Source organism: Callorhinus ursinus, unplaced genomic scaffold (genome assembly GCF_003265705.2).
Source record: "Callorhinus ursinus isolate GAN/ISIS: 27379988/994484 unplaced genomic scaffold, GSC_fseal_2.0 scaffold4, whole genome shotgun sequence".
Classification (NCBI taxonomy): domain Eukaryota; kingdom Metazoa; phylum Chordata; class Mammalia; order Carnivora; family Otariidae; genus Callorhinus; species Callorhinus ursinus.
Window position 1 is genome coordinate 19,866,147 of NW_027397066.1, and position 27,825 is coordinate 19,893,971.

The window sequence follows — 27,825 nt, forward strand, 5'->3', positions numbered from 1 at the left end:
GGAATGAATACAGTGGCATTTATCATAGGACCCATATACCGCAGTGACTCTTTCCAGCTGCAAGTTCACTAACATCGTGATGGGGAAGAGAGGTGAGCGAGATGGGATGGGAACGTGGCTGGGACATCCAGGGCTGAAAGGGTTCAGACACACGTCAAGGAACAACTCAACCCCCAATTACCAGTGATGTCTGCAGAGGCATGCTGCCGGACCAGCCCTTGGTGTGGGCACCATGCGGGTCCCAGCAATTCTCTCTGCACAAAGATGAAGGCCACAAATCCTGACAGTTACTGTGGAGACAAAGATCTGGAGGGTGAGAGAGCAGTGGGGATCTCACCCCAACCTTTCCTCCTTTTAGGGGCAGACATTCTCACTAAAGGCAGGTAGTCACGTCGGCCCGGAGAGCCGTTCTTCCAACTTCCTTCCAGTCCCACTGCATCCTAGAAAAGGGGTTTGGGCTTCAGGGGTTGATCAGGTATGGGAAAGTGACTAGGAAATGTTCAAGGAAATTAATGGAAGCTAAGTAAGTAAGTATTTTAGTAAGCCTTGTTTATGCAGACTTCTTGGGGTGCCCCAAGTGGCTGTCCGGTGATGGGTTGCTTTCTTCTTCCTGGTATGGGAGAGGGCGGGACACCTTCACAAAGGGAAACTCACACCCTGTTTTTAGGCACAAATGGGGAGGAGGGAAGGGAACTCTTTGTATCTGTTGATTCTCAATTGCCTGCCGCTCAAAATATCCTTTTGGCAAAGTGGAATATTTTGGAGTGGCAGATCCTGATCCCCTTCATGTCCGTCTTTACTTTTCCTACTTCAGGGAGAAAAATGGTATATCATGGATCATTTTCTCCCCATCTGAAGGATTCAGGGCTGTTTCTTATAGCTAGTGTCCTGAAACCCCTTCCTTGTGAGCCAGTGTTGATTACTTGATCACTGAAAACAAGAGTCCTGGGGCACTTGGGTGGCTCAGTCGGTTAAGCGTCTGTCTTCAGCTTGGGTCATGATCCCAGGGTCCTGGGAATGAGCCCCACAACGGGCTCCCTGCTCAGCGGGGAGCCTGCTTCCCTCTCGCTCCCTCTGTGATCTTGCTCACTCTTGCTCTCAAATAAATAAAAATTAAAAAAAAAATCTTAAAAAACAGATGAAAACAAGAGTCCTTAACAGTGATGATTGTCATTGCCAAATGTGATATATCATTTATTTTTTTTAGTCTCCCTGTCATCACTTCTTATAAGTTTAAAAAGTGTATTGCATCTAGAATGTAAACTGTTCTGACATATTTAATGGCACTTAAAAGGGAATCAAAACCCAGTGGTAGAGGTAAGAGCTAGAGCCAAGAAACAGCCCTGAATCCTTCAGATGGGGAGAAAATGATCCACAATATACCATTTTTCTCCCTGAAGTAGGAAAAGTAAAGATGGACATGAAGGGGATCAGGATCTGCCACTCCAAAATATTCCACTTTGCCAAAAGGATATTTTGAGCGGCAGGCAATTGAGAATCAACAGATACAAAGAGTTCCCTTCCCTCCTCCCCATTTGTGCCTAAAAACAGGGAGTGAGTTTCCCTTTGTGAAGGTGTCCCGCCCTCTCCCATACCAGGAAGAAGAAAGCAACCCATCACCGGACAGCCACTCGGGGCACCCCAAGAAGTCTGCATAAACAAGGCTTACTAAAATACCCCTTAGCTTCCATTAATTTCCTTGAACATTTCCTAGTCACTTTCCCATACCTGATCAACCCCTGAAGCCCAAACCCCTTTTCTTTTATTAAAATGGTACATAAGCCCCCGAGCCAACCACTTCTTGGAGTTTCAGTTCTTCTGTGAACTCCCATACACATAAAATAGCCATAAAATTGTATGCTTTTCCTTCTGTCTTTTGTTAGTTAAAATGGCAGGCCCCCATTGACTGAACCTAAGAGTATAGAGCGAAACAACAACAACAACACGAAATAAAAGAAAGAGATGAAAAGTTTAAGATTCACCTTCCATCCTTGCGCTAGCCCAGATACCAGGAAGAGTAGAAAAAGGGGCAGGCCACATATTTCCACCTGAGTCCTTAAATAATTCAGACCAGCAACCAGGGGGCGGGGGCAACACTCCAGGGACGATCCCTCATGTCATCCTGAACCTCTGTAATTCATTCGATACATATCGTTGCAGTAACCTAGCCATGGAAAAGTCAGTCTACATCACAATGTAAAAATGATGTGTACCAGAAAGTCCTGTAACTTCTCAATTTGCTGACATAAGAGTGCACATCAAAAGTGGGAGGGAAAAAAGGTACATAAGAGACAGAGAGACAGGTAAAACCTTGGCCTACATACTTCCTCAAGAACAGTAAGGAAAAGAGAGGGTGAGGGGGCAAGAGACAGAGATCAGACTTAGAAACTATGCTGCTGGACGCGGTGCTAAAAAGTTTGATGGTGTGTTGGGGCACCTGGGTGGCTCAGTTGGTTAAGCGTCTGCCTTTAGTTCCGCCGTGATCCCAGGGTCCTGGGCTGGGACTGAGCAGGGAGTCTGCTTCTCCCTCTTCCTCTGCCCCTCCCCACTGCTTGTGCGCGCGCTCTCTCTCTCTCTCTCTCTCTCTCTCTCTCACATACACGCTCTCTATTGCTCTCTGTCTCTCTCTCAAATAAGTAAATAAAATCTTTAAAAAAATTGATGCTGTGGACTCCTTGAAGCCATACCTTCGATAGGGCAAAGTACTAGATTATATAAGAATATATTTTAAAAAATATTTGATGAAACAACAAGTATACTTGAACAGTGTGATTGATAGCAGATTTAATTGCAATTTCGACTCCGCTGCTTTGGTCTATGGCGACTCCCATGTTAATAGTAATAGACGGAGACTTGCTTTGCTGAGCAAGGGCCCCCTATTTATAGCAACTGCCAAAGGGATGGCCTCCGCTACAGTGACAGTTTTCCTATTTACATAGAAACAACCACCCAGAGCTCATTCCATACATATTTTTCGACTGTGCAAGGAGCCTTCAGCAGCCTACTCCCACCTCATAATCTCAAAACACACGCTTGCAAATGAATGCATTTCCGGGCCCATAGGCAAACACTCGTCCGTAGCTTTGGGAGGTTGCTGTTGACTTGAAGGCTTGCTTCATCTTGGCCATTATGATTCTACATCTGCCTCCTCTCAAGGATTACTCTAGATTACTCGAGCCTAAACATCCTCATCTATAAATTGGGGGGCGCTCTCACCTTCCTCCCAAACTCCCTGCAAGGATCCCCAGAGCTGATATAGCAAGATGCTGCAGTACTCAGAATGAAGTCACAGTTACTAAGATTTGGGAGGGCTCCTGCAAGCTGGGCCTGGATTGCTTCCCAACTTCCCTGGTGGAACAGGAAAGCCGTGCTGTTCAGAGAGTCATGAAAAGAAACATCTCAAAGCACTTGAGATCTTTGAAGGAAGTTTTAGGTTGTGGGCCTCAAACCCAGGACGCACATACAGAGTTGCTCTGATTTGCAGTCGCCGGCGGAGGAAAATAAGATTGACCAAGAAGACTTTTCTGCTGAAGTAAAAGGCTCCGTCCCACCCCACAGAGGGCCACTCTATAATCCGATTTCTCCAGGCTCGGCATTCTGGCACATGTCACCATCTAAATAAGCCGTCACTTTTCGAGGCAAGGCAGTGAAGGCTGCCTCTTAAACCAGGAGGAATACCTCCTGTGGTATGTCGGCTTGAAGTCAAAACGGGAGACGACAGAGATGCATCTGATTGTTGACCCAGGGAGGGTTCTGAGTGGGGAAGAGTACGCTGCTGTGACCCCAAAGAGTCCCATCTCCCAAGAACACCCACCCAAGATGATTCAAATTCCCTTTACCTCCTTTGGAGGAGCAGCTTTGTTTAGCAAAAGAAAACTATTGAAAGGGTTGCCTGAGATCTTCTGGTGATCCCTCCCTGCGGTGTGAAGAGGTGCTCTGCGCATAGTCTGCCTAGAGCATCAAGAAGACGCTTCCATTTCAATACCCCATGAGAACTTATCAGTGCATCTCTGTCGTCACGATTTCTTCACAGCTTCCTCAACGGATGATTTGCCATCGGAAATTGAGTTGTTTGAAAAGGGAATCTAAGTTCTTTTTTTTTTTTTTAAAGATGTTATTTGTTTATTTGACAGAGAGAGAGACACAGCGAGAGAGGGAACACAAGCAGGGGCAGCAGGAGAGGGAGAAGCAGGCTTCCCGCGGAGCAGGGAGCCCGACGCGGGGCTCGATCCCAGGACCCTGGGACCATGACCTGAGCCGAAGGCAGACGCTTAACGACTTAACCCAGGCGCCCCAGGGATTCTAAGTTCTAAAAGAAAGCCTCGACAACTGTATTTCTAGAACTACAAACATGAAAGTTCTGGTCTGTCGTCTGAGGAGGGGACAAAGGAGGCAGGAAGATATTCACGACCAGACCCTTGGCTGCCACGGGAAAAACACTGCCTTTACCAGGTAAACATCCTAGCTGTTTCTGGCTCTCCACCACGTCTAAGCACGTCAAAGCATTTTGTCTCTGGACTTCCAAAATGGGTTAGGTTAAACGTTGACTATGCTTCCTCCCCACTCAGTCTAAGAGTCGAATATAGAACAAAAAACCCGAACGAGAACACGGAACTACAAGTTAGCAGATCTGGATTTTAGTCCTGCTCTATGAACTGGCTGTGTGACCTTGGACAAGTCACGGGAAAAACAGAAACCAGCCCACATTCACTGAGCACTCAGCAAGTACCGGGTGATGCGCATGATGAGCATTATCATACCAGTTCCTCAGAGGAGCTTTATAAACACGTCTCATTATTACGTTCATTTTGGAGGGGAGGAATGTGAATCTAAGAAAGGGCAGGCAGCTTGCCTGAGATCACCCACTGGCAGGTGGAAGGGTGAAATTCGCATTGGTACTATCAGACCTCAGAAGCCAGGCTCTTACCACCTGCTCTGCGAGCCGAGATGCTGCCTTGCAACTTTGTGGAAGACCTAATTTGTCCAGCGTGACTTCCAGAGAGAGTTGGGAGGTCACATTTGTCCATACACACATGCATATATGGTCTCTGAAAAGCACAAAGCATGACCAAGGCTGAGGACATGGTATTGCTTCTACCTACATTTGAGAAGAACCTTCAAATACATCTGTAGTCAGCTCAAACTGCTATGACAAAATACCATAGTCTGGGGGGCTTATAAACCGCGGAAGATTATTTTTCAGAGTTCTAAGGGCTGATAATCTGAGACCAGGGTGCCAACGCAGTCAGGCTCTGGCGAGGGCCCTCTTGAGTTGTGACTCCTTGGGGCATCCTCAGGGGGCGGGGAGCAGAGCAGAGAAAGCAAGCTCTCTCGTGACTTCTGAAGGGCACTAATCCCATTCATGACAGCTCCACTTTCACGACCTCTTCTCATCCTAACCACCTTTCAGAGGCCCTACCTTCTAAAACCATCACACTGGGGGAGCAGAGTTTCAGTATATGAATGTTGGGGGGACACAAACATCCCGCCCAAAACAGCGATCATAGCCATCTCTCCCTCTGAGTTGAGACACGAACAGGGGAAGAGTACAGTTAAGTAGAGACCATAGAAATTCCTCCTTCCCAATCCAGACACAAGGCTGATGGGCAACGTGATGGCTCCGTGTGACATATTCTGCTTTTCTAATAGGTGGGTCTTTTGACTTCCATGTCCCATCTGTTAACCTGACAGCTGGTTCTTTTTCCAGTGCCTTCTGCTTAAATAAGGAGCACTTGCTTTGCAGCTGGAGGGGTAAATATTTTTCCCACTGTCTTGCCTTTGGGATAAACATGCAATATGGGTGACCCTGGGTCAGAGTGTATCCTTCTACCCCCTTCCTGCTAGACGAAAAAGTGAAGAAAATCATTGTGCCTCTCCCTCCCAGGCCTGTCACATGTGTGCCAAAGCTGTCTGCTTCTGGCTAAATGCAAAGTCTCACAGCAACCCGTACCTAAACACTTACTGGTGCGTTTTCTTCCCCACACTGAGCTAATGAAGAAGGCATCTTAACAACCACTCCCCCAAAAGCAGTCACATGCTTCCATAAATAAACTAACTAAAGGTAAATAAAATTTAAAAAACATATTTTGAATGGGTAAAATTCTTTACTTTTCCAAATCCTGGAACTATTTCCCCCCACTATTTCTCAAGACATCTCTTCCATTACTAAGCCAGAATTCTCTCCTTCGCGTTGGGCTATGTTTTTCCTCTCCACAGCACCAATGACCTTTAACATCCGATATATTTTGATTATTTTGTTTATTGTTGGTTCATAGCATCTCTACTAGAATTAAGGTGACTATATTATTTATCATCTAAACCAAGAGGTTTGGGAGAGTGAAAAGGAGCACTAATACAAATTATGCCAGGACAAAACTGAGACGTTCTCGAGGAAACACAGCTGTGGTTGCCCTACCTACAAGGCAAGTTCCAGAAGCTCGGGGACTTGGGTGTGACTTTTCTCACACCGGTGTCTCTACTGTCTAAGACCATAAGCACAGACACCCATGAGGTGCTCTGTAAATAGGTGCTGAGTCATGGTGGCTCCGAGCATGAGCTCTGAGTGGATGGCAGGGGTTCCAACTCTGGCTCCCACCCCAGTGAATTATATCATTTCCCTGCGGTAATTTCCCTGACCACCGTAGGCTTCAATTTCCTCATCTGTCAGATGGACACCAATGGGAGTACCCACCTCGAACAGCTGTGTGAGAACTAAATGAGCTCATCCACAGTGCAGTGTTGAGCACAGGGCCTGCACACGGCAAGAGTGGGCACTCCAAAACATTGGCTGCCAGCATCACTATTGGTCATTCCAAGACTGTCTGAAGAAGGTGCGTAGAGCAGATGGTTATGACACTGCCTACCCAGGCTTAATGTGACAACAGTAGAAGCCTCCTGTGTCTACAGGACGCCTGGTTGTGCCTGGCCGACCCTGAGATGAGCCCCTAGCCTGAGCCTGGCCTAGAGGAGCTCTCACTTGGGACTGAGGAGCAACTTTTTTCTAGAGATCAAAGATGTGGAGTCTGTAGTCCTCATGCGATCGACAGTCACACTTCCCGTTCTACAGAGAAGGCAAGTCCACAAAAAGAAAATGACAGCTGCTGCGGGCAGAGGAGGGAGCTGGGATACCTGAGGCCCTGGCTCCATCTCTGCCTCCCTGCTCACTGCTCAACCGACCCCTCTGAGGTCCTATGAGCCAGGAACCTCCTCTGTGGCCCCAGCCCCTTCAACCTGCCAACTGTAAACAGAAGGGTCCTGACAAGGGCCGTGGTAGGCAGATTCAACACACAAATATACAACTGATTAAAAAAAAAAAAATTAAGGGGGCTGAGGAGGAGAAGGAAAGGATGATACATATCCACTGGTGCGCACCCTTTGCCAGGCACCATAGGGAGGGATCTGCCAGCACTACTATGTGGTGGGTACCATATTTGTTCCCATTTTATGGATGAGACCACTGAGACTCAGACACCCAGGGAACCTTCCCAAGGCCACACAATTAGTTTACTGGGTGTCACTGCTGGCTTCCTAGCAGCCCTTCTATCCTCGGTGATTAATCGAAGCCAATCAACATACGGCACTCTCCCGGGGAATGTCAGTAGACCAGGAATGGGAGCGTGTCCTACACTAGCCCAGTTAGACTGGAGAGGAGCACTTCCATTTCAGGGCTGGGGGTTTTGCCTCTCCTGCTTAGGGGAACCAGCCGTAGAAGAAAGCTAAGTCCTTTCTTCTAAGCAAAGAAGAAAGAGAAAGTTCAAGAGTTCTCTTACTCTTCAAGAGAGAAAGCTGATGTTAAAATTGGCACTGTGGTAGAGTGGGTCAGATAAAATACAGGCTGCCCTGTTCAGTTTGAATTATAGATACACAATGAAAAATGTTTTGGCATAAATTTGTCCCAAATATTGCATGGGTCATACTTTTTTTTTCTTAAGGAAGCTCCATGCCCAGCGTAGAGCCCAGCATAGGCCTTGAACACAGGACCTGAGATCATTATCTTGACCTGAGCTGAGATCAAAAGGCAGATGTTTAATCGACTGAGCCACCCAGGTGCCCCAAAGGCCATACTTTTATACTAAAATAGTTCTAATTGTCTATCTGAAATCGGAATTTCTCAAGTGTCCCGTATTTTTTTTAAGATTTATTTATTTAAGAGAGACAGAGAGCGTGTGCATGCACACAAGCGCGGGGGCTCAGCGTGGAGCCCAAACGCCGGGCTCGATCTCATGACCTTGGGATCATGACCTGAGCCAATGCTTGAGTTGGACACTTGGCAGACTGTGCCCCTCTAGGCCCCCCCCCCCCAGGTGTCCTGTGTTTTTATTTGCCAAGTGCGGCACAATGGAGAGAAGGAGTACACACAATGGAGAAGAAGTAGGAAGCACTACCTCTGAACTTCTGGTTCTGCAAGGCCATTGATTTCTTTACTGTTTAAACACTTTAGAATTTCAGTCGCCTGTACCCCAACGCATCCTATTTCATGCAGCAAGTCAGAGGTTCCAACCCAGGCAGGAAGGATACAGAGGCAAAGTCACACCCATGTACAAATCCCAAAGGGACAGAAACTGAACACCATATTCAAGTCTAAAAAGCCAACGCTTAGGACATTGAACTTGTTTTCTCAGAGCTATATGAATGCAGCTTGACAGACTTACTGGAATTCTTCAGATTCTCCTCAGTCAATGTAAATTTTTTATTATAAAGTCACGGTACATGAATTCACTTAAACTGTAAAACCCCTTCATGAATACTAACAAACTCAAAAACCTCAACAAAGATGACTGTTCATAGCCACCAAAAACACAAAAACATCTAGCAATTCCAGATTAAGGAGCCCAATTTTTAGACACTCATGATAAAATTACATCCTTGTAATTTTGTTTAAAAAAAATTAGCTCCATAGCAAAATTTGACTTTAGGTCAAACCTCAAGCATTATAAAATAAATAAAATAGGAAGAGAATATAGAATGAGCAAAACTAAATAACCAAATGGGTAACCATAGGGCTGAGTTGCGTTGCAGTTTAAAAGTCCCGTGTGTGTGTTTGTATGTGTGTGTGTGTCTTGGGCATACTATTTACTCAGTATCAAAAATCTCAAGGAAATGGACCCAACGAGTTTATGTTTGAGATCAGGTCTATTGTCAATGAACAAAAATAGGATGTTGAGTTAGCCATTAGAGCTATGAAGAGACAAAGCAATTCCTGTATCTTTATTTGCATCTACCAGTTTTGAAGCCCTGTTCTGGGGTAGAGGCTTCTCCATAACGTGGAACACACAGCATTAACATCACCATCATCTGGGCTCCCTTCAAGCAAATAAAAAGCTGTAATTCAGGACATGTCAGTAGAGAACAATTACGAAGTTGAGGAAAGGTCTGACAGAGATATATTTGGAAAACAACAACATATATATGTATTACACACCTGGATTAAAAGAAATATGATTTATGATATTCCTGAACATAATGTTATGAAAATCTTTTTTTAAAATATTTTATTTATTTATTTATTTGACAGAGAGAGAGAGAGACAGCAAGAGAGGGAACACAAGCAGGGGGAGTGGGAGAGGGAGAAGGATGTGGGACTCGATCCCAGGACCCTGGGACCACGATCTGAGCCGAAGGCAGATGCTTAATGACTGAGCCACCGAGGCACCCTGTTATGAAAATCTTAACTGTCCCCAAATTAATCTAGAAATTTAACAAAGCTTCAATCAAAATACCAATAGGTTGGTTGGTTGGTTTTGGTGGAATAAGAGAAAGGCTTGATAAAATGTTTGTAAGTTTTATCTGGAAAAAGTAACAAATAAGAAACACGTGAATAGCAAGAGCAAGGGAAGGAGACTACCCAAACATATGTCACAAGTATTGTAAAGCCAAAACCATTAGAATAATGTGGTACAACCCCGGGACTACACAGGAAGCTCCATGGAACAGAAATGAAAGTTCAGAAACAGATCCACAAATATATAAGGATTTGTTCAACAACACAAGTATCTAAAATCTATGGGGAAAAAATGGATTCACCTATAAACAACGTTGGCTACCATTTTAGTAGAAAAGAACATGTGAGTTTTGCTGGTGAGACGTTTTAAAAGCCTGAAGTGGTAAAGGCTAAATGGGAGATCAGAATCCATCCATAACAGTATGCTAAAGAGTGATAGCCCTGAGCTCCCAACTCATGGCTCCTGACAGGATTCCCAACAAGAAAGGGAATGCTGTCAACTGGTGTGCCGCCTTCCCCTCCATTGGACCTCACTGGGTTTCCTTCCACACCAGCCCCGCACCGCCAACCCTTCTTCTCAGAGAGCATTTCTCTACCATCCACTCCCCCACTCTGTAACACAAAAGGATTCTGGGAAGCTAAGAGAAGTTCTCTACACAATTTGGATTCCCTGATTCCTCCAGTCATTGTAAGGTATCAGCTTGAACAACCCAAGAGTCACTAAACTTCAGGAATAAGTCTTACCTGTTTCCTCTTTTCAGGGGGAAGTGACGGATCTCCATCCTAAAAAGAAACAAATGTTACACTTTACTTAAAAAAAAATACGTGCTTAAATTTAAGGAACTGAACCAAACTCTGAACTAAATTCCGACCCTCCCACTCCTGCCCCCTGAAATCAAGTGTGCTGAACCAAATTCAAATATACTTTCTTTTTAACATTTTTTTTTTTTATTTGAGAGAAAGAGAGAGAGAGAGCATGAGTGGGGTGGGGAGAGGGAGAAGCAGGCTTCCTGCTGAGCCAGGAGCCTGACATGGGGCTTGATCCCAGGACCCTGGGATCATGACCTGAGCTGAAAGCAGATACTTAATCGACTGAGCCACCTGGGTGCCCCTCAAATATACTTAAAAAAATTAGGTATAAACTGAACCAGTTATTTTGGAAACACCTCTAAGAAATCAGTTCCACTTAGGACCAAACCTATATACTTTCTAAAACCATACGAATCAAGTAAATGCATGAATAAACTGGATTTATCAAAATTGTTTTTGAGCAGAGCCAAACCAGACAGTATTTCATTTGGTTTGAGTTGAATCCCTCTTTTAAAAAGTTAGAACCAAAGGCATGATAGTGGACGTGCACACGCTTGAGTTTTCTCTATGGGCTGAACAATTTTGGGGGCGGTAGGAAGAGGGGATAGGACATGCTCAAAGTGAGAGAGAATTAACTGGGAACTTGCACTCCTATCATACTTTCTGTCTTAAAACGATTCAATCCCCCCCACCTTCTGGCGCCACCTGGAATAAAAAGAGCTCAGGTGAACGTGTAAATGCTCAGTTAATGAGCACGCTTCTCTCCGATGCTGCCCGAATGTAAGTCAACATTATTTTGACCTGTGGAATCTTCCTATTCTATTTCTGCTCCAGGACAGTTCAATGACCCCAGCACAGACAGCTAAATGTTAGCCGTTGGGTCGGCGCTCAAAAACAGAGATCATATCCGTGAGAGAAAAAAGTACAATGCAGAATAGTGCTCTGCTATCGGTACCCTCCATCTCAGTATAATCTGTATCCTTAAAAATCTCACCACATGAAAACCCAGAGAGAATCTAAATGCCTGGGACAAGGGAAAGGTTAAAGAAATTATGGAAATGTTACTATGCAACTGTTTTTAAAGATGAATTAAATTTGTATGTATGGCCTAGAGAGACGACCCAGACAAAGTACTGAGTGAAAGGTGAGTGCTGGAACAACCTCGACACAGTGCTGACCAACAGCACTCTGCAGCGATGGAAACGCTCTGTATCTCACTGTCCAATACAGCGACCATCTCGGAAATCCTCTATATCCACGTAATCCTATACGGTAGCCAATGGCCACCTGTGGGGATTGAACCCATGAAATGTGCTGAGACTGAAGAACAGAGTTTTCAATTCTACTGAATTCTAATTAATTTCAAATGAAATTTAAATAATCACATGTAGCTAGTGGCTTCTGGATTAGTGCAGATTTATAATACGAATCCTCTTTAAAAAGCCCCATACAGGGGCGCCTGGCTGGCTCAGTGGGTAGAGCATGCAACTCTTGGTCTCCGGGTGGTGAGTTTTAGCCCCACCTACCCTGGGTGTAGAGATTACTTAAAAAAAAAAAAAAGAAAGAAAGAAAGAAACAAAACAACAACAACAAAATGATAAAAAAGCCCCATACAAATAAATTAATAAGGAGGCATGTACAAACACGTGTGTATGTGTGCATATTCCATAGGTGCTGGGGCAAGCAGTCTGGAAGCACAGACACACCAGCCAGCGACTGGGGCTGGGTTGTGGAGGAAATAGGGGTGACAACTTGCACTTCTTCATTTTTCCACTTTGGGAACTGTTTGAATGCGATCCTTTTTTTTTTTTTTTTTTAAGAACTGGCATGTTAAAATCCTCACTTTTTTTCTTTCTAAATTTTAATTCCAGCGTAACCCACTTTCTATCTTAATGAGGGCACAAGAACGTTGCCGTGACGTAAGACGTACTATCAGCTCCCGGTACTTCTTCTTCAGGGACTGGTGGCGCTCTCGAAGCTGATTGGCCATGAGTTTGTACTGGTCCCTTTCTTGCTGGCATGTGTCCAGCTCCTTGGAGAGGATCAGCAGGGCTTCCTTTTTACTCTCCAGCTTTCTTTTACACACTAGGTACTGCAAAACAAACAAATCCAAGCAGCTGGTCAAAAACGTCAATAGACCTCCATTTAACACACCCTGTGTTTCACGCATCCTGCCCGGTTGGTTTTGTTTTGTGGAGTTTTTTGTTTTTAGAGAACATATACCCAGAGACATTGGTCAGTAAATGACTTACGCAGTAAGCATACACTATGCAGACTGCTACAGTACCAGATGTACGCCCCTCACCACCGAACCAAAACCTTGGGTGTTCATGAACTTCAGCAGACTGGCATAAACGGATAAAATAATTTAACTGACATATAAGTAAAAAAGCAAAATTTTTTAAGTTACACGGATAGATAGATAGTTGGACCCAAATTTTGTTTTAAAAGGATTTATATATTCAGTAAGATTATGTAAAATTTTATTAAAATCCAATGAAATGATATACACAGAAAGATCATTCAATACAAATTTTGTAAAAATATTGGTAACAACTCTTGACACGTGTTTTTTACAATTTTATTCTTTGTGCTTTTCCATGTTTTCTAAATTTTCTAGAAGAAACCCATATGGCTATACTATAATAAAGAAATACAAAAAGTGTTATTAGAAATGACTTAATTGAACTATAAATCACTGCAGTAGATTTCACTTGCCCATTCAACCCAGCAGACATTTTCTCACCTGAGAATGTTTGCTCACTACCTCCACCAAGATGTGTACAACGTTCATAATTCCAATGCAGGCACCCACTACCCAGGGACCAACTCTGTTTAGCCACACTTTGATTGCCCCCAAACAGTTGGGAGTACTTGGCTGGAACTCTTCCTCAGAGAGACAGGATTTCTTTGTCCCTCCTTCTCCCCATCCCCCACCCCTCACACTGACCATGAACCACCCTCACCTGATAATCACCCACCACATGGGCCAGTGTGAGCCTGACTGGAACTCTTTACTTTTACTGGACATACTGCACCGTCTGGGGTTATTTACGTATGTGAAATGTGGCATTAAATACCTTTTGAATTTGCCCCGTAAAAGACCAAATTCAGAGCATTCATGAAAACAATTTATAGTTTCATTATACACGCTGACGTGAGCACTTTGTCATTATGGACGCTCACACAAAGCAGAGAGGGAATCAGCGCTCCCATACCATTGAAGTCAATGCTTTTATTGGACAAAAAGCATTACTCATATATAGTGCTTGCTTGGAACTGACTTTGTTAAGTTCAATTTCAAATAAATGAAAGGGGAAAAAGAGTTTTGTGCATTAGCACAATTTTTTTTCCTTAAAAAAAAAAAGTAATTACTTAGCTTCAAAAACAAAGGGGAAAGAAAAGCCATTCTGAGACAGATTTGAGTTCTAAGAGAGGACACTTCCACCTTGGGTGAATCTTATTCCTGGCAGTAATGAGGTTGGAATCCTGCCTTAAAACGTCCTGGATTTTTAAGACTTTGACATCGTCTTCATGGAGGCAAAAAATGGTTCTGTTGCCACTGTGATTTCTCAGGAGTAAAATCCCCAACGAGTAAATATCAGAGGAGAGAGGCTCAAAAACCTAACCGGCAATGTCCTAAGGGAGGTATTGAGATTTCACAGGAAAAAATCCCATTTACACACAATTTAACAGATCTGCCCTTGTGCCTTTGGTTCTTTGCCTGCGATCGGCAGCCTCGGTTGTCAGTGCTGTTAGTATTGGTGGCACAAAAATGGCCACCTTTGTCCCTTCGATTCATCAGATCCAACTCTGAGGCCCCAAAGATACTGTCTTCCAACTGGGGAAGAAAATTCCAATTGTGTGGAGACATTGTAAGGTGCCATAGGCGAGATTAGCTGTAACATCCGGTCTCCTGAAGGGGAACAGGTAAGGGCCACCCCTCAGCGGCAAAGTGGAAATTTAGGTTCCCTGAACTTGACCTGCTGTCCGTTAGGATCCAAGAGAGAAGCTGTTTCTCTCCCAAGGCCTGGTTCAAATAGGGCCTCGGAAGCTGGGAAGGGCAGTGATAGGACTCCCTTCCCTTGGGTCCAAAGTACCTGGCAGAAAACAGGCACAGAGGCCTCTGTGAAGAGAGTGACCTGGGATCTGCTGAGCAGCAATACTGCACTTGGATCCCCTTCAGGGCAGGGAAAACAGGACAATCATACCCGTCCCACGGGGTCAGAAAACAAATGCCTTCCATACAGAACCTAAAGCCAACAGCAGCAAAAGGGCAGTCTTTAGGAACCCACTGCTCGAATGATCTTCCTTCTGCTTACTATGGTCTAGAACAGCAAATGACAAAAATTGCCCTCCGTGCCATTTATTTTTATCAAGAGAATGAATGTCAGGCTGAAGCCTCATTTCTGAAGCAGCTCAAAGTGGTCCTGCCCTGAAGATGGGACAGCTCCCCCCTAGCCCCCTGACCCTGGTGTGGCAGCATCAAGAAGGAAGGCTAGAAAACACTGCTCTGTGTGCCCCCCGCCAGGGTGGGGGGGAGGTGCTTGTGAAAATGCGGATGCCCGGTCCTGAGTCTCCAGTACCGGCTCAGGAACCTGCATTGTTAGCCCGTTGCACAGGGGGTTCTTACTCTGGCCACAGTCTGAAAACCCAGGCTCTAGAGGCCTCCAGCTTCATGATGCCTCAGGAGTTAGAACCCTAACTGCAACAGTGAGAGAGGCCGGCAGGGGCCCGCAGGTCCAGGGGCAAGGCACGGTCCCGGGACCGTTCTGGGGCTATCTGTGCCACTTTTTGTAGCCCAGATGGGTTCTGAACAAGTGCATGCACGGGCTCTGTCTTCCTGCACCCGGCCAAAGAGCCTACATCTTTTGTCAAAATAACAGTAGAAAACTCTAGGAGGGGTGTGTGTGTGTGTGTGTGTGTGTGTGTGTGTGTGTGTGTGTGTAGGTGATGAGGGATCAGAAGGCAAGCTGAGGACAAAGCAGAAGCTCACACCCCACACCCCCCCCATGGGATATATGTGACATTCCTCATGCACTCCTAGCTGCCGTAAATAGTTAAGAGTTAAGGTCTTATAGAAGTCACAATTCTACAAGACAGGAGTCTCCCTCAGTTTACACAAGTCTTAGCAATTTACAAGAACAAAGCAATTCTATCAATGGTCTTCCAGAAGGGAATGTAAATACAATTAAATGTCATTATAATCTATAACCCATTGACAAATACTTGAAGCAGGCAAAGTGTAATGTTCCTTCAGAAAGCTCCCAACTATCTACTGTTAATGCCTTACTACAGGGGTAAACAATCTTAACTCAACAATGGCAAGGCCTCCGGTATCCTTTAACATGTGAAACTTCTTTCTCGAAACCTCCCTTTTTCCTCATTTCCCCCAACCCCATAGTATCTAATCAGCCAGCCCCCCAACCCCAGGCAGCAGATCCTTCTGCCCACGGGTCCTATGCTTTAATGAACTACCATTTTGCATCAAAGACGTCTCAAGAATTCTTTCTTGGTCGTTGGCTCCAGACCTCACCCCACCAAACCTCACCTATATTCGAAAACCACATCAGAGGGGGCGATCCTGGGGAATGGGAAGGAATTTCTCATACTCGTTCTAAAATGGTTATAGTTCAGTCCACGTGGTGGCAGCTGTTAAAATGACCCATTTCCTAGCCCTCTGTTTGGAAACAAAACAACAAAAAAACTGGAAGGAAAGGAAGAGGTCCTGAAGAGCCTTCCTTGTTGGCAGCTCTGAACAACGGGCAAGTGCAGGGATCCAGCCCCAGCTTCGGGAGGGACCAAAAATAGAACAGAAAGCTGGACCAACCAAGTTACTGTGCTTGAGACATTTCAGCTCCTAAAGGAGGATGGGGTAAGTGTAGAGGATGGAGGAGGTGGACGGCAGAAAATCAGCAGGCAGAGCCAGGAGGCCTCCATCCAGAAGTAGGTCTCGAGAGGAGCTAATCATGAACTGCGGGGGCCTTGGAAAAGCCACAGAACAGAACACACACACTGCCTGGAAGATGAGAGGAGTTCCCAAGGGTGCCCCGCAACTTGAGGAACCCATAATTTTTTTTTTTTATTTGATAGAGAGAGAGACAGCGAGAGAGGGAACACAAGCAAGGGGAGTGGGAGAGGGAGAAGCAGGCTTCCCGCGGATCAGGGAGCCCGATGCGGGGCTCGATCCTAGGACCCTGGGATCATGACCTGAGCCGAAGGCAGACGCTTAACGACTGAGCCACCCAGGTGCCCCTAGGAACTCATAATTTTAACACCACAATCCAATATCACTGGGGGTAAAGGGTGTGCGGGAAAACACGGTGCGGGGGGGGGGGCGGGGGGGGGGGGTGGGTAGGGGGCTCCCGTCCCGGAGGTAGGACTTACTTCAAGCATCCAGAAATTGCTTCCTCTGCCTTTTCTAGGACAGAACTGGCTCAACAGTTTCCAAAGATCATCCATGACCGTGGCAGTTCCAGAATCTCTATATGGCAGGGGCTATCGGACACCACCCATTACCATTTACGGCAGAATGAGAAAAGGTTAATGCCTATGTGGTTGACATGAATGTCTCTAATATTTCCAGCTCTCCTTTCCTTCCAGGCCCATGGCAGGACTATCCCTCCCCATGCTTTGGCGTAAGGTAGAGCCATGTAACTTGCTTTATCCCATAAAATGGGCCTGGCAGGGACAGGAGGTTCTCCCAGGGTGAAAGCACTTAAGAGTCAACGTAAGAGTCACCACACCTTCTCCTCCGCGGCTGCAACGGGTATGGAAGCAGGTGGGGCCAAGAGAATGAAACCGCCTGGAGTGCGGTGCCAACACAGCGGACGACTTGCCTTGGAGAGTCATTTGGGTCCACAGAGAAAGTGACATGATCCAGAAGTAAAATTCCGTGGTGTTAAGGTACAGATCTGGGGGAAGTGTTTGTTACCAGAGCCTAACTTAGCCCGTCCTGACTCCCGCAGTCTGTATCAAAGAATGCGAGCGTAGGGAGACCAGTGGAGAGGATGCCCCTGCTCTGTGCTTCTGCCAAGCCACCACAAAGATGAAGATCCATTATTCTTATTATCATGATTAACCAAAAACAAAGTTTTTGCGACAAATGCTTTCCGCATATGGGTGCCTTCAATCCTCCCAGCAACACCGTGAGGTGACTCTGCTATCACTGTGTACGGTGTGGAAGGGTTTATGTAATGTGCCAAGGGGCGGGCAGAGTCAGAATTTGAACCCAGATCTCTGTAGAGCCAACCCCTGGAAGGCCCCAGTGCCCAATAAACTAAGCATTCTGTGAAAAAGAAAAATACCAGAATATTCATGGAGTCGGTTCCTATGTGGAGTTGGTATTCCCAGCATGAGGAAGCTAAGGAAGGGTGGTTTTGAATTTGGCTACTTTTTAGATCGGAAACAAAAGAGCGAAACCTTCATCTCTTCCCCCATTCCCCTCCAAATCTCGGGGGTCTGCCTCTCCTTTCCTCGGACAAGGCCTGAAGGAAGAAGGGAAAAAACAAAAGACTCCACAAGCATCTCTTCCCTGTGCTCCTTGAGAGGGAGCCAAGTGGAAGCAATAAGGTTTCTATCCACTTATAAGAAATGGGATAAACTACAGGGCATCAGAAAAGAACCAGAGGGCTATTTCCTCCAGAGTGGCCAGGTTGGAACAGTTTTCTCTAAGCTGTTGCTGGTCTCAGCCACCCATTCAACAAATATTTTCTCCCGAAGGGATAAACAGTCCTGTTGATTTTGAAAATGAAAAACATGATACCTGGATAACAAACCTTATTTCCACAATCCCTTATGGGTTTTTCTGTATCCCACAGCATTCTGAAAGCCGAAAATGTGTTCACGTCCGGTTAGTGACCCCAGTCATGTGAGGGCGTTTATGGTCTTTATGCCATTAAATGTGAATATTCATACATTTGCTGAAGACAAATCAATGTGTTTGATTATTGACTAAGTCACCGCCCTAGACTCTGCTGGGGCCAATATATAATGTACCGTATGCTTATGGCATTTCCTCTCAGATTCCAGTAACTCCTGCATCTGAAACACCTCTGGGGCCCAAGGATTTTAGATAGGGAACCTGACTTTTACTTGAAAGTCTCCCTCGCTAATCCCTACATAGTTTCAATGACACGTGTGTGACTAACACCTGATCTTCCTCAAACAGTAATTGTCCCAAACCTAAGCGTTCATTAGATTTTGACTTCCTCGTGTAGACCAGGAAAAACGAAAAGTACATTACGTGCAGTAAATCTTCAAGCTGCCATAATGCTATGTGTCTATTCCCATAGCTCGTATTTTCTTTTTTCTTTAGAATTAGCATTGAATGCTGGAACTGGGATAGACCTCACAGATAACCCCAGCGACTTGCCCAAAACTGCAAAGAACAAGGTCCCTGGCTGCTGTATATTCTCTAACAGTGTTTTCCAAGTCATGGGTCGTGACACCTTCATCTGGGTAGCGAGATCAATTCACTTGCAACCCCTCATTTTCTTTAAAAAAAACAAAAACAAAAAAAGATGCAGCATAGAACAGATGGCAATGTGCATCCCATGCAATTTCACCAAACTTTTCTTTTCGAACATGTGTGTAGGAATAAACACACACACCCCTGCATATTGTTACACATTTACTGTGGGCCATCATTCTACAAGCTTGTTCACTACTATTCTGTAGTAAGCCACTCTGTGCATTTACTCATTCACTGGACAAATATTTAATGAAGGTCACCAACTGAGGCAAGCGTGGGATGAGGGGGTGGGTGTATGGGCAGGGGGGAAAACTACTTGGAGGAAATGGTGCTTGGTGGGTTTTGAGAGATGGGTGGCCATAATGGCACCCGAATAAAGACCATTGTGTAATGCAGATGATTAGCACTTTGGGATTGAGGCACAGCCCTGATTAATACCTGCCCTGCCCACCTCACTGAGCTCGAAATGGAGGGTGCCATGCGAAAATTTGACTTTGTACACTTTTTCAAAATGAAAGGTATTCTTCTTCTCGCACTTAAAGCCAATAAAATGCTCTCACAGACACTCCCTCATTTGATGGTCCACATTATATGACGAGTGGGACAAAAACTGTTTCTCTCATTTGACAAAATAGCTGAGATTGTCTTTCCCAGAGTCACACAACTAACTACTGTCAGCTCAAACCAGGGCTCTTTTTTAAAAAAGATTTTATTTATGTATTTAAGAGAGAGCGAACACAAGCTGGGGAAGAGGGAGAGGGAGAAGCAGACTCCCCGCAGTGCAGGGAGCCTGATGTGGGGCTCGATCCCAGGACCCTGGGATCATGACCTGAGCCGAAGGCAGATGCTTAACCAACTGAGCCACCCAGGTGCCCCTCAAACAGGAGTCTTAACTACAAATTCCAGGCTCTTTTTAGTATTCTATTTTGGTACCAAATACATTATTAGCAGGTCCACATATTACCTCTCTTGGGTCTAACCACATTTCTAAGAAGATACTCTGAGAGATCATTGTGTACCGAGCGCAGGGCATTTTGACTCATAGCATGTTGAGGCCCCTGTCTAGAAGACAGGCAGATCTCCTGGGGCCTTTTCAATCATATTGCATGGGGGAAGGGCTGAGGTGCAAGAGGCCACCTAGCAATCTGCTCAGGTATCAACTAACCCCATCCCCGAGAGTTCTGGCTGGCCGTGTGCTGATGACCACACCGGGCTTGTCACCAGCTGAATCATGGGCACGAGACACTTAGTTTTTCAAAAGGGCACTTGGACACAGTTATGTTGGCTGTGATTCAAGCCCCGGGCCCTCTTCTCTTCGCTAACTCAAATCCTTCCCCCACCTCAACCAGGGGGATCTCATTCATTTCAATGGCTTTTCCGTCATCTCTGTGCTGATTTCACCCAAACTGGTGTCACCAGCTCAGACTCTCATCTGCACTCACTCTCATCTCTAACTGGATGCCTCCATCTGAATACCTGAGAGGCAGCTTGGTCTATGACCACATCAAGCCCACTCCAACCTCAGGGCCTTTGCACTGCTATTTCCTCTGCTTGGACTGCATGGCCCGTTCCCTGGCTTCCTTCCAGTCTCTGTTGTAACGTCTCCTTCTCAGGAAGCTCATCCCTGTCTGTTAGCCCCCAGACTCAATCCTCTTATGCTGTGTTACTTTCCTTCATTGCACTTATTACTTGACCTTGAGTTATATAACTCACTCTGGGCTTATTTTCAACCTCTCTCCAGATGCCTGGCACTAAGAACAATGCAGGGTACATAGCTGAGGCTCAATACATACATATAATGAATGAGAAAATGGCATACATTATCTTACCTCGACGTCCTGTGACACATGTGGCTTTGTCCCCTTCTGACAGATTCTCAAGCTCACGAAGGTGGTAAAGACCTCAGGAATCCTCTCAGCCAGGCCCCTAATTGCACAGATGAGGAAGCTGGGACTCAGCATGGTACACTGGCTTATCCAGGGCTGACTCGTAGGACCCAGAGCCAAAACCTAAGCTGGGGGTTCCTCAGTCCAGTGCATTTCTCTCCACCCACCAAATCAAGGTACACAACCCTGGCGAGACATAAATGCCTATAAACTTAGAATGGTGCCTGGTACTTTTTTATAGTAATAAAAATTATTAATATCATACAAAAGATAATAATAGATGATAATATGTCGCCTGATCATCATTCACTAATCATTACTAACTACAGCATGCTAGTAACGAAGCTCCCAGAAACACAGGGAAAGGCACTTTAAAGTAATGGCTGACTTTCAGCTCAGGTCATGATCCCAGGGTCCTGGCATCGAGCCCCACATTGGGTTCCCTGCTCGGCAGGAAGCCTGCTCCTCCCTCTCCCACTCCCCCTGCTTGTGTCCCCTCTCTCGCTGTGTCTCTCTCTGTCAAATAAATAAATAAAATCTTTAAAAAAAAAATAAAGTAATGGCTGACAGATCAGATCGAACTGTGGGATCTGACAGCCTTTTTATCTCCAGCCAGAAGGAGCTACAATACCCGCATTTAGATCTTGGCTTGACCGCTCCCTTGCTACGTGATCAATTACTTAGCCTCTCCGTGCCTTAGTTTCTCCACTTGTTAAATGGGTATAATTATAGTATCTTCATAGGGCTCATGCAAGAATTAAAGCAATTCGTATGTACAAAACATTTAAAATAGTAAGTGCTGTCTGTGTATTGCTGTTCTACCCGTTTTAATCACAAGGAGAGGATCACAGCTCAGCAAAGAAGGGGCTCGAAGTGTTGGAGGAAGATGTGAACATTTGAAATGGATCCCAAAGGACAGATGGAGGGGTTCGTTTTGTTGGGGAGTAGATGAAGTTGTGACAGGCAGTGGTGATGGGAAAACAATATCCCCAGCAGGGAAATGGCCAGAGCAAAACACAAAGGTGAGACACGGGGAGACATGCTGTCGGAACAGCGAGCGACACGCTGGGCTGTCTCTGGCGTCGGGTGGGAATGAAGCCTGCATCAGATAAAGCTGGAAAGAGAGACAGATGGGTGGTCAGGTCAGAAAGGGCCTGGAAGTCAGGCTGAAGAGTTCAGATTTTATTCTTCCAGCAAGCAGGAGCCCTGAGGGGCTCTGAATAGGGGAGTGACATTAAGAATCCTCTGAGGAAGACAATTTCATCCTGACATCATGTGGCGTAAATTATCTTTGACTCTACAGCTTGGGTAAAATTGGTTGCCAAGCTCCCAGGGGGAAGGGAAGGCAGCTGGGGATCAGGGCCTGCTTTGCAGACACACCTCTGGATCCTGCAGTTTGATCTGATCTGTCAAGCCTACAAAGAACACACTGACTTTGCTGTTTCTTAATATGGATTCTGTTATCACCTTGTCTAACGCAATTCTGTTAGGTAGGGTGCTACCCAGGCAACCAGAAGCAGGCATGGGCTTAGCCTCAGCCACGGCAGCTGGTATCCGAATCATATCAGTGGGCAAATGGGTCACATGGCTGCCCAACCGCCTGACAAAGGGCTGAGCCCAGGGGGACGAGCCACGTGAAACTACCCCCACTTTCTGGTCACTTGGGTGGGGCCAAGGGATATGCACTTGGTTCTCCTTATGCTTCCATTTTTGCTCCCTAGTCAAGCTGTAATTATGCCTGTTAATATCAAGCGTGGTGGAGGGGCCAGGGCTATCTGCTCTCTTCCCTACACATGGAAAGGAGGGTATGGGTTTGTTTTCAGAAAAGATGAAGGAGAAAACAAATTCATATTTTTGGAATGTCTGCTATGTGCCAGGCACTGTTAAAAGTAATACTAAGGAGAAGGAGACCTTTATCTAATTATAATAGTAAGTGCAGTGGGCACTATTCAGTGAACATTGTTATTTTCCAAACTGTACTAAGTGCTCGACTTGAAACATTATATTCAATCCCTACAGCTGCCTATGAAGTAGGTTGTACAATTAGCCCCATTTTAGAGACGAGGACACTGAAGCTCAACAAGGTCAACTTATCCTTCATTACTAAAGTAATGAGTAGCAGAGCCAGACTGTTCTCTGCATTTATCAATCAGGATCCTTGGGTTGTAAGCAACAGTAACTGATCCCCTCACATAGGAATGTGTTGGAAGGACTTTGGCACTCACAGAATTGGCAGGAGGGCAGAGAAGTCGGCTTAGAAACAGGGAGGTGGAGAAGTGGCTCTGGAGGCTAGATGAGGGGTCAAGGCAGGAAAGATCAGGTCAGAGGCCACCGATCGATCAGGGTAGAACCCGACTCCGTTATGCTTCAGCTTCTTTATCTCTGTTCAAGGGAGTCTCCAGCCGGCCTAAAGCAGATCATGTGCCATCCTTCGCCTGGGGGAGTACGAGACACCCAGACTGTCGTCCTGTGCTCTCTCTGCAGATTATATCCAGCACTAATACCCTCCAAAGTGGGGTGTGGTTGGAAGTGAGAGAATAAATGTTTGCCACATTAACCTGGGTAGATCCATTCTATTGAGTTTATTTCTCAACTCTGCTAAGGTCCTCCCCTTCTAGTGGCTTATGAATAAAGGTTAAAAAAGAAACAGTGGGCATTTAATAAGAATTCCTTTTATTTTAATGGACCCCTGAGGCTCTACTAATCATACCCAGAAAAGCACACACAGTGGTGAAGTTTACAGGCTGCAGTGGGGTATATACACCTACCAGCTGGAGAAAGGAAAAACCACACACCAACGATACTGGGTAATTGGTGAAACGTGAGTGGAATAAACTTGGTAAAATATGACCAGTTTTCAGCATGTATACTAGATATCATGAAATATTTTTATTATCCTCTCAAAAATAGATTTCTTTTGAATTGCATTTCAATCATATTTTTAAAGCACAACTCACAAGTCATTTGTCCACGTTAATTCATGCCCGCACGCAAACACCACAAAGGTAGCCTTGTGCTTATCGTCTTAAGAACCCAGACCCACAGCTTTCACCACTGAGTGGCTTTTATCTACCCATTTACTGTTATCTGCAATAAAACAAATCATAATTTGCTACAAGGAAGATCATAACAATTAAATGTCTATCTGACATACTACATTACTATTTAGATGGCTTTACAACCAGATAAATGCTGAGAGGGATGAAGGTAGCCAGGATGTCAGGGAGGGGACCCCTCCATCAAGTGACTCTTACTCTCAAACGGTGACTCATGGTCCTTGGCGATTTTTACTGGTGGGATCAGGCTAGTTCTCATTAGCTGCTGCAAGAACATACCTGCCAATCCCCAAAGGCTTCGTCACGTGATGATAAACATACATGGCTGAAGGGTTCTGTTCAGGAATAATTCAGAAACTTCCCAATTCACAGACTCACTCTTTTCTTAGAGCTATTTCCTCCCCTGGTCCCCCTCTACTCTGTCACACCCTCTTTCTACCTTATCTTCCATCCTCCACCCAGGATACCTCCTTTCTCATCCAATCTGCAGCTTCAGGTAAACAGTACTCAACAATCGACTTAATTTCACCTTCAGATAAGCCACTCCCCCCATTCCCGGAACCCCTACTTTGCCCTGAACGGTGACGTCTGACGGCCTCCTTGTCACTCTACCTGTCTAGTACAGGTACCAGTCCCTTTGAAAACCATAAATCAGGTCCTGCCACTCATTCATCTTTAAAAATATCTCTGTTAAGGAGATTCACAAACAAGCTCTTTGATATCTGGCTGCAGTTTACCTCTGACTCTTCCTGGCTCCTTATTGCCATGTGACATTCTGGGTACACCTTAACTAGAGAATCACAGCCACCTGCTCACCTATCTGCCTCACCACAGACTGAGGCCTCCCTGCAGCCAAGGTCCAACTCATCCACCTTTGCATCTCCAGAGCCAAGCTCCTGACCAAGAGTGAGTGTTTAATAAGTATTTGAGAAATAAATGAATTTTGGTTCCCACTAAGCTGAAATATATATATACAAATATATATATATTTGTAATATGTATGCTAGTAAGCTAATCAATTATTATTTATTGTTAAGCCTAAATCTCTAATTGCATTTTAGCATCATTTAGAAAAATAAGTCTGTTTGCAAAAACTTGGTGTGTATGGAGAGGTCATAAGACGGCTCCTATAGAATTAGTAAAATGGCATTTGCATGTCACCTCATTTTTATTGTTCAAAATGAGCACTTCCCCGTATCACAAGGGCATAAACTTCCTTTACCACCTTCATTCTCTGGATAGGCATCCAGGACTGTTGCTTGGAGATACCCTGAACCTTGCCAGGGCAAGTTTGGGCATCTATGGACTAAGAAGCCAAGCAAGGCCAAGCCCATGCAGATGGTCATGTCGCTGAGGTCCTGCAGCCCACAGGCATCTGGACCAAGTCACGCTGACTCACCAGCGCCCAGGGGTGCAGCCTTCACTGGCCGTGACCCTACCCCAGTCTCCAACTGTGCGCTCCCGAGCATTTCCACAGCCCTGTTCCAAATCTGTGTTCGCCTCTGTAATTTTTAGATAACATTTCAGCAATTTCAGGTTGGTAACTTAATGATTCTAATGCCATTCTCTAAGATGACTTTTTTTTTTTTTTTATGATCTATCTTTCTCGGAGTCACCACGGCGGTTTTCCCTCTTCAGTATTACTTTTGACAGGCAAACTTTGATTATTCGAGTGCCCCAGGGGATGTGCTGAAATTTAAGTTAAGTGAGATTTCAGGTAATTGGAGGAGTTTATAATGTGAACTATAGTAGCTGGGGGGTATGTGAAATTCACTGACAGTTTTGGTTAACTGAAGTTAGGAATAACGAAGGTTTGCCTGGATATCTATTTCAATCCTTCGCTCCTGTTATTTCTCCCTTCCTCCCTCTCCCCCACTTCTCAGTCTCAATACTGTCTGGGTGTGCCCCTGTTCTTTGCAGGCCTACAGAGATGAGGAGGAAATGGCAAGGGAAAAAGACTGGCTTTCCTTCTAGTTGGCCATAAATGGGCAAGGAAATCCCTCTCATTTGCTGAAGATAGCATATATTTTTTTTAAAACTCCTCGCTTGCCTAGAGTGAGTTTGCGCTCTCCCCAGTGCTGGGCTGATCCGACCTTGCCTCTGGCCAAGATGCTGATGACGGGGTATGCAATTCTGGTTCGTTTCAGAGATCGGGTGTTCGGGATGGGGCACTAAAATTACCCATGCATCTGAGGATCTCCCTTTTCCACCCAGGTTGCCAGGGGCCTGGGATACACTAGATACAGGTGACAGCCCACGTCACCAACACTCACCTGTGCAATGACATATTATAACATACAACAGTCACATGTGGAATGTGATGATAGATTCACTCGTCATTTCATTATAGGATAATAATTCAATTCAGTTGCAGAAAGCTTTTCTTGTGGGCTGGGTAGCAATAAAAAGCCAGCAAAACATGGGCAACATTTTGGTCAAACGGTCTTTAAAAGATAGAACATTGCTGTGGCTCCTCTTCCCCTGGTCTCAAAAAGAAATCATAAAAAAAAAACAAACCAAAACCCTAAACCCTTCCTACTGATGAGCCACAGCGGCTGCTATATATCTACCTGCTCCTAACTTCTCAGATCTGCCCCCGAACACTGTGAGGCAGAGGGGACCTCTATCTGCACCTCCACTTGATGAACGAGGCTCAAGGGATGGCATTTGCAGGACTACAGTTGATTCCAGGACTCTACTTTAACAAAGGGGAATCTGGGAGGCACAGAGACAAAGGGAACATGAATAGACACACGGCACTTGGGATTTAGAGTGAAATGATGTGGTTCTCATGGCCATCACCGAAGACTGGCCGTGGGAAGCCACTCGCCTGCGCTCTGTGCTTCAGTTTCCTCTTCTATAAATGCTGTGTGAGTGACCATCACCATCTTGAGGTCTACTCTGTGCCCGAAGGTGAGTCAGCATTTCACACGTATAAGTCATTAATCCTTATCACAGTCCCAAAATGTAGGCATTATCCCCTTCTACAGATGAAGAAACTGAGGCTCTGGGAGATTAAAAAAAGGTCACCCAACTTCTAAGTGGCAATGGTGGGATTTAAACCCAGGCCTGTCCCACGCCCTTCCTGCCACAGTGCCCTATGCCTCCCTCAGAGAAGAATTACATGGATTCTGTAGGACAATGCATGTTTAAAAAAGGCACTCGAGGGGCACCTGGGTGGCTCAGTTGGTTAAGCATCCAACTCTTATTTCGGCTCAGGTCATGATCTCAGGGTCATGAGATCGAACCCTGCGTTGGGCTCCACACTAGGTATGGAGTCTACTTTGGATTCTCTCCCTCTTTCTCTGTCCCTCCCTCAGCCCCATGTTTGCATGCTCTCTCTCTCTCAAAATAAAACATTTTTAAAAATAAAAATAAAAAAATTTAAAAAGCACTCAATAAATTCTAAAGGTACCAATCTTAGTAATAATCACAATAACCCAAAGAACTTCATCTCTCTTATTCACAGAAAGAAAACCATCTTGATTCCTAAGTTTGTCAGCAGACCTTGCCTTTCTGAAAGATATCATCTCCCTGCTGGGATGAATGGTTCCATAAGAGGGTCAGAGTGCTCAAGGTGAAGACTGAACTCAAGACAGAGCATTTGTGGGAATATTCCCTGGCTCCCAGCCCTCCAATACTTGAGTCAAGTGGAGACACTCCAAAGCAAGGAGGGGTTCCATCCCTGTCTGCCCCAAAAGGCAGTCATCTGCAGACTAGAGATCTTGAAATCAGACATGCAAATCCATCACCATTTTAATCATCCAAGTAAATAGAGCTCATACCACCATCTGCCAAGACGCCAACCAGCCATGATCATCACAGCTCCCCCAGTGGTTCTCTCTGTGTGAGAACCACGGAGTCATTATTCAAGGGGCC

The 27,825-nt window shown here is 45.4% G+C and overlaps 1 protein-coding gene across 2 annotated transcripts in view; it reads right to left on the reverse strand.

Annotated features, from left to right (window-relative positions):
• The window catches only part of CCDC149 (coiled-coil domain containing 149), a 100,152-nt gene that overhangs the window by 54,066 nt on the left and 18,261 nt on the right, over positions 1-27,825 (reverse strand). For both annotated transcript variants that reach the window (XM_073891490.1, XM_025887795.2), the window contains exons 2-3: positions 12,462-12,623; positions 10,466-10,504 (exon numbers count right to left, since the gene is read on the reverse strand). In XM_073891490.1, coding sequence (XP_073747591.1) covers positions 10,466-10,504; positions 12,462-12,623 — 201 coding nt within the window. The remainder of the gene's footprint in view (positions 1-10,465; positions 10,505-12,461; positions 12,624-27,825) is intronic.